The 7,336-nt window shown below is 35.9% G+C and overlaps 1 protein-coding gene across 1 annotated transcript; it reads left to right on the top strand.

Annotated features, from left to right (window-relative positions):
• Positions 1 to 715: 715 nt before the first annotated feature.
• On the top strand, positions 716 to 7,063 carry KBTBD3 (kelch repeat and BTB (POZ) domain containing 3). The gene is given in 4 exon segments (XM_010290678.1): positions 716 to 778; positions 780 to 797; positions 1,965 to 2,212; positions 5,197 to 7,063. Coding segments are annotated over 4 exon segments (1,950 nt in total). The 3' UTR covers positions 6,818 to 7,063.
• Positions 7,064 to 7,336: the final 273 nt, after the last annotated feature.

Here is a 7,336-nt window from a genome sequence, read left to right as displayed (position 1 = left end):
GTTACTGTGTTCATTATACAAAGATGATTATTACTGAAATTGGTAATTTACAAATTTGTAAATGTAAATGTAAAAACTTACAGAAAGCAAGTAGTAGGTCGGAGCTTGCTATAAAAATTGCGTATAAAAGGATAAACACATCTACTGTCTCCTATCAATTCCAGAATTTAGTGTAAAGGTTTACATTTCCTTCAGAAGAAGTGTTACTTTACATAATGCCAAATAAACCTTGAAATTCACTTACTGTTTTTTTAAAGTTTCTTTCAAATATGGGAAACTAATTTTACTAAAACAGCTCTGCTTTTGAAGATTCAGTCTTTTGAGGAACAGGCTTTTAAGTTCATAAGGAAAGGGTATTCTAGAGAATTCTGACATACAAAAAAGCTTTATGATTTATGGAAGCTGGGTTTTATGAGGCCATACATTATCAGAATAAATGGTGGTCTTGTTCTTCTGTATTTTCCTAGTTCCTCAGTTGAATACGTGAGATTGTCTGGCCATGGGAAGGAGAAGATGCCTGCTCCAAGGGTGCCAGAACTGGCAGCAAGATCAATGGATCTCTTCTATTCCAGGAGACATGGAGGTCTCTTTGTGGTTGGAGCCACCTGACTAGATAAAATATAGCTCAGTCTGCTATGAAAGTACCTCCCATGAAGAAGACTGCCTGATGGCTTAGTTTGCTCTGAATGTATCATGTTATCAGATAAGCCTTTTCATGAAAGTAAAAACCAAAACCAATATTTTTCTCGTTTCCGGGTTTGGCTTGGAATTTTTTATCCCCTTCTTTGTCAATTCAGGTGGGCCATTATCTTTTTGCTAATTTTAATTGGCATTGTAGAAGCAGAATCCTACATTAGAAACCTTGGAAAGTTTCCTTAAGGAAAGGTGCCTTTAAAATAGGCAAGCTTGATTCAAATTTGCAGTAAGGGCAGTTTAGGCATCTGTAGCAGTATAAATAGCTCTTTAAATAGGTGCAAATAAAATACATTAATGTTTAAATTCTCTTCATGTTTTCACAGTGGAGTAAAATATTTTTAATGTAAAAAATAGTAAAGCCCAACTTACCATATAAACAATGCACTTCAGTATAGGGATTTTCACCAGAAAAACTTGGCTGCTGACAGGGAGATTGCACTGCCCTAAATTTAAATGAGTTCTGAAGCCAGTTAATTTATGCCACTGTAAATGAAGCTCACAGTGTGCAGCACAAGCTGTAAGCAAACATACAGCTTCATAGCAAGACTAGAGGTACAAGATAAAATCAGTATCAATTGACTAAACACTCAAAGTTGCACTGTCACCAAACTGCCTCTATATGACCCCATTTGGTAAGCCCTAGCAATCCTGTGACTAGGCCAGGCTGCCAGTGTTTGTTTGTATTCTGTTATTTGAGTCCGGAGTACCTAATGGGAATCCACTTAGAACAGGTCTAGTAGCCTGTATCTCCCTTCCACTGTAAGCTGTAGAAAGACCATTGGTCTGCTTTGAGCTTGGGGGTTTGTAGTATACAGATGAGCCTTTTGGAATCTAAAAATACGTAACAAAGTTGTCCTTTTCCATCTTTGTTTTACATCAATTTGTAAGAATTTGGGGTTTTTTGAGGGTAAGCCTAGGACTAGTCTTTCTCTTAAATGACCATTAAAAATTTTTACACAGTTCTTGGTGTGCTTCCTGTGGACTTTATTGAAAAAAATTCCTACAGGTGGGTACTATTTTTAGAGTTGTTCTTTCATACACGTCAGATATTTCACTTTTCAAAGTATATTATGTGTATACATTTTTCCAAAGTAGAAGTAGTATTATCAAATTAAAGTCAGTGTAAAAGTCACTTATAACACAAAGTCAGAACTGTGCATAGGACTTACAAACCAAATTCAATGCTGGGAATTTTGCTTTATGGTATATTGATTTTATTTTTTTTAATAATAAGACTGTAGAATCAATTACTTATTTTTCCATTTCAGTTTCAGGAATAGATTGAAGAAACCATGGCCAATCAACGGGATTACATTAGCAGACCTATTTGCAATGGAATTTCTGTTCCTGAAAATAAAATCAATTCCTTAGTGGCTGAAGGTCATGGACAACAAATTCTAAAAGTACTACAAAAGTTCAGAGAACAAAATATATTTTTTGACTTTAAAATTCTTGTGAAAGATGAAATAATTCCTTGTCATCGTTGTGTACTGGCAGCATGCAGTGATTTTTTCAGGTAAACCTAATTTTAGCATGAGTTTTCAGCAAATGGATTTTAAGTTCTCTGGGGGGGAAGGAATATAATTACAAAAATTAAAAAATAAATTATCACAACTTACGTGTCTGCAGAGTTTGGAACAAAGTACTCAAACATCATATTAAAGATAGCAAAAAACAAAGAACCAAAACAAAACTACAACATTAGATGCCTAACCATACCCCAGATACATCTGTTTGTGTTTCCAAAGTGACATAAGGGCTCTGTGAATTTGAGATTCTGACAACAGTCTATACTCTGAAATACAAATGTCAAACCGTAAGTGCATGGTTCTGGTGTTAGGTAGAATTGACACAAGTTGTGTGTATCATTAAACCTCATCTGTTGCCTGTATCTGTACTTGAAGTTCTGCAAGGATATTGTTTGACTTTGTATGGGACAGTCTATGTACTTTGACAAATTTATATTGTGAAACATAACAGGTTGATTACAAATACATGTTGCATTGAGCAATAGTGGATAAATTGTACATGGTTTTGGAATGGTTGGATTTTGTTTGTCTAAAATGATTTTGTTTGTCTAAAATGAGTGGTCAGTATAGTAGAGTTTGTTGTCAGAGGTATTTAAACAGATATCTCACATTTTTTCTAAACTACAGATTTCAGCCTTTCAGCATGAAATGGATCTGTGACCTTCCTTCTGGTGCCTAAAGCTATGCATTCTTAAGGGAGAGACAGATCATTCACATACAGGCTATTAATTCATGAAGAACCTTGCTAACCTTTTTACTAGTAATGATCAAACTTGCAGTTCCATGCTGAAAGTCTGTTTCCAAATACACTCTTTACTGAAACACTAAGACACTCTAACAATGGAAAAATAGGCTCCTGGAAATGAGTTCATGAGCTTGATTCAGTTGCCCATACATAGGTGACAAGTGTTATTTTCAAGTGGCCCGGAGCATCCTCTGGTCTGTGGGAGTCTGCCATATATAACAGAGCAGATAGGCTAGATGTGTTCTTAGGAAAAAAGAAGAAATGCAGATGAAATAAGCTATTTCTCCACTGTGGCAGCAAATTGTTGTTTCTCTGACACACAGAACTTGCATCGACAATACAGAGATCACAGAATCACAGAATCATTAAGGTTGGAAAAGACCTTTAAGATCACGAAGTCCAACCACCAACCCAACACCACCATGCCTACTAAACCATATCCTGAAGTACCACGTCTACACATTTTTTGAATACGTTTTTGAATATGTTTTTTGATGCTCTGATAGACAGGTGTATTAGGATGAAATAGCTTCCAGTGGTAATTTTTAGAACTGAAGTTACGCACATGGTAACATATGTGGCCTTTTCACTACCTACAGGCTCTTCAGGTTAAAATTTGCCAGGAGAGACCTCTCCCTGTGTGTAACAGTTGATAACCACAGCCATCAAATTCATAAGTTGTCCTGGAATGCAAGGCCCGTTTATTACTTTCAGGGAATAAAAAATACCTAGGTCCACTAGATAAATTTTAAAATTAAACACCTTTTGTCTTCCTTGGCCTTTGAATTTCTCTTAGTTTTGTTTTCATTGTGTAAACACAAGATTCAGCAACATTTTGGTCCCTACTTGTTATCTTTCAGAATCAAAGCCTTTGCAATATAGCTTTCCTTCCAGTATTGTTCAGTTGCTATTTTATTCTGTAATTTAGAGAATTGTGTCATAGCTCTTGGGTTAATGTGGAAAGGATTCTAAGTATCATAATTTAGTATGCAAATAGGTCTTTGGGACATAAGTGTCTTACTGTAATTTTATGTTCCTGTTCAGGAGGTCAGACAAGTTCCTGCTTTACCTGATGTTCACTTCCCAAAGAGTATGCTATACACACTGATTTATTTTTTTTTCTCTTTGGCTTCGTAAAAGCATGGGATTTTAAAAATCACATACTATACAGATACTAATTGTATAACTGAACTATGATACAATACTCTCTCTTTTAATAGGAATGATCTATGATATATTAATAATCCACATTATATACTTAGTATTTGATGATTTATCTAAATTTTTCTCCACTCTCATCTTTTGTCAAATTCAGAAGCTGTTGCTATCACAGCCTAATGCTTAGGCTCTGGGAGGGCAGGACAAGTGATGTCACAGCACTAGTCTGTTGCCAGCACTTACCGGCTTGAAAAACCTTAGTTATTTTATCTTGCCATGTTAGATTGTGTGGAATAGTTAAATGTTATTACATATTTACAGATAAATGTAGTCGAAGTTGTAATATAATTTGCACAAATCTACCAATCAATAATGTTTGTTCCACAATTTCAACCATCATCTTTGTATTCAGTCACAGTCTACTTTCTGCACAAGTTTCATCGTGACATGCAATCCTACGTCAAAACCTCATTTTTTCTGACATCTGCCTGGACCCATTTGTCAACTCCAAAGCAAGAATTAAGTTTCCTCATGTTTCTTCTCCTCTTTCACCCCTCATCCACTTTTATTACCGAGGAATGCACCCATCATCCATCCTGCCATTTTCTCAGCCTGCAATTTGGAAGCCTTTTTTCATTTAATTTTCTGTATCCATACACAGTGCATGACCTAAATCGTGGCTTTTTTACTATGTATTTTGTAAATCAACCTTTCTTTCTCAAGCTGTTAAAACTGATGCTGCCCCTAAAAATTTCACATTTTCTCTCACATTGAGAGCTGTACATTCATCACATTCATTGCTCTCTGTGAAAATCCATACAAAACACAGGTGCTGCTATCATTTTTATGAGCCACCACTTTGAATGTGTACTTATCACTACACCTTTTTTCTTTCACCACATCAAGCAAGTGCATTGTTCTTACTTTTGAGAACCTCCACATTTTAGACCTATACAGCCTGCCCACCTTATTACACACCTCTGAATTTCTCCTTCCTCTCACATCAGTGTTCTTTGCTGTTTGCTAGATCTCTAATTCGTGTCTATATCTTCTATATTTTATTCACAGAGCCATGTTTGAAGTTAATATGAAAGAACGAGATGATGGCAATGTTACTATTAGTAATCTATCACCCAAGGCAGTGAAAGCTTTTCTTGATTACGCTTACACAGGAAAAACAGAGATAACAAATGATAATGTGGAAATGCTCTTCCAACTGTCGTCATTTCTTCAGGTTTCACTCCTTTCCAAAGCTTGCAGTGACTTTCTAATGAAAAGTATTGATCTTGTGAATTGCTTACAGTTGCTTTCTCTATCAGAAAGTTACGGTTCTGTCCGCTTATTTGATCATGCGCTAGATTTTGTACAGCACCACTTTTCCTTGCTGCTCAGATCAAGTGATTTTTTGGAGATGAATTTTGAGATATTACAAAAATGTCTTGAGGCTGACGAACTAAATGTCCCCGAGGAAGAATCAGTGTTGAAAGCTGTCCTTCAATGGACCAAACATAACTTAGAAACACGACAGAAATATCTGCCTAATTTAATTAAAAAAGTGAGACTACACCAGTTACCTGAAAAGACTTTGCAGGACTTTCTGCATTCTGAAGAACACTTACTTATGAGTGCTAATTGCTCAGTAATAATCAATGATGCAGTTAAAAGTGTGCAAAACTTTAGTGGACTGTTTCCAGATGCACGTCCTTCAACAACAGAAAAATACATATTTGTTCATAAAACTGATGAAGATGGAGAAAACAGACATACGTTCTGCTACAACATCAAAACAGATAAATGGAAAGAACTACCACATACACACATGATTGATCTTCCAGGGTCAAGTTTATCTAGCTATGGAGAAAAAATATTTATAACAGGAGGATGCAAAGGCAATTGTTATAGGACTGTCAGGCTTCATATTGCTGAACCATTTCATGATGCCACTGACCAGACCTGGTGCTACTGTCCAGTCAGCAATGAATTCTCCATCGTGTCAGCTATGAAGAAACCAAGGACAATGCACACATCTGTTGTAACCTTAAATCAGCTGTTTGTAATAGGTGGGAAAACCAGAGGAGCTCAAGAAACCCGAAGTCTTTTGGATGTAGAATCCTATAATCCTCTTTCCAAAGACTGGAAATCTGTAAGCCAATTACCAAGAGGTATCTACTATCCAGAAGCAAGTGCATGTCAGAATATAATTTACGTCCTTGGCTCAGAAGTAGAGATTACTGATGCCTTCAATCCATCTCTTGACTGTTTCTTTAAGTATAATGCTATGACTGATCAGTGGTCTGAGCTTGTAGCAGAATTTGGGCAGTTTTTCCATGCAACTCTAATCAAAGCTGTTCCAGTGAACTGTACACTGTACATATGTGATCTCTCCACATATAAAGTCTACAGTTTTTGCCCAGAAACCTGTGTTTGGAAAGGGGAAGGATCTTTCGAATGTGCTGGCTTTAATGCAGGGGCAGTTGGAACAGAAGACAAAATTTATATATTAGGTGGTGATTATGCTCCAGAAGAAATCACAGATGAAGTTCAAGTCTACCATAGTAGTAGGTCTGAATGGGAAGAAGTTTCACCGATGCCAAGAGCCTTAACTGAGTTTTACTGTCAGGTCATTCAGTTTAATAAATATAGGGACCCCTGGTCATCTGTACTGACAATTTGCTCTGGAGAATTTTGAAACTCCTGAGTCAAAAGAATCTATTTAAATGCACAAATTTTAGAACAGATTTTTAGGTATTAATTTACAGACGGAAAAATACATACTGTTTTGTTTAAATCTTCAGTTTAAATTGTATGCTATAGAAATGCTTTGGAAGAGTCCATTAAACTGTCATTCATTCTAGTCATTATAGAGAAAATATCACTTAATTTTATATGCAGGTCTTCTTTGTAATTATATGAATAATTTGCAAAATGATACTACTTTTCAAAAAAGCATAGTAATGAAGAATTCATTGTGTAATATGTGCCATTATTTCTGTAATATTCACAGCTGTCCCAGTAGACAAGTTGCTGAGTGAGAAAACTGACTGTGATACTGTTTTCCCTATGTAACTGAAGTTTAACAAATCTACATTAGTGTTCTTTTATTTAGGGTTTTTTATATTCATAAACCTGTAAGAGGATTTCATTGTCGGCTTTATCTTATTAGAATGACCTTAGCAAGGGCAAGAGCCAAAGTGACCTTCACAGCATT

Source organism: Phaethon lepturus, unplaced genomic scaffold (genome assembly GCF_000687285.1).
Source record: "Phaethon lepturus isolate BGI_N335 unplaced genomic scaffold, ASM68728v1 scaffold2007, whole genome shotgun sequence".
NCBI lineage: Eukaryota > Metazoa > Chordata > Aves > Phaethontiformes > Phaethontidae > Phaethon > Phaethon lepturus.
Note: the sequence above shows the minus strand (reverse complement) of the source record. Positions and strands in the feature narration are given on the sequence as shown.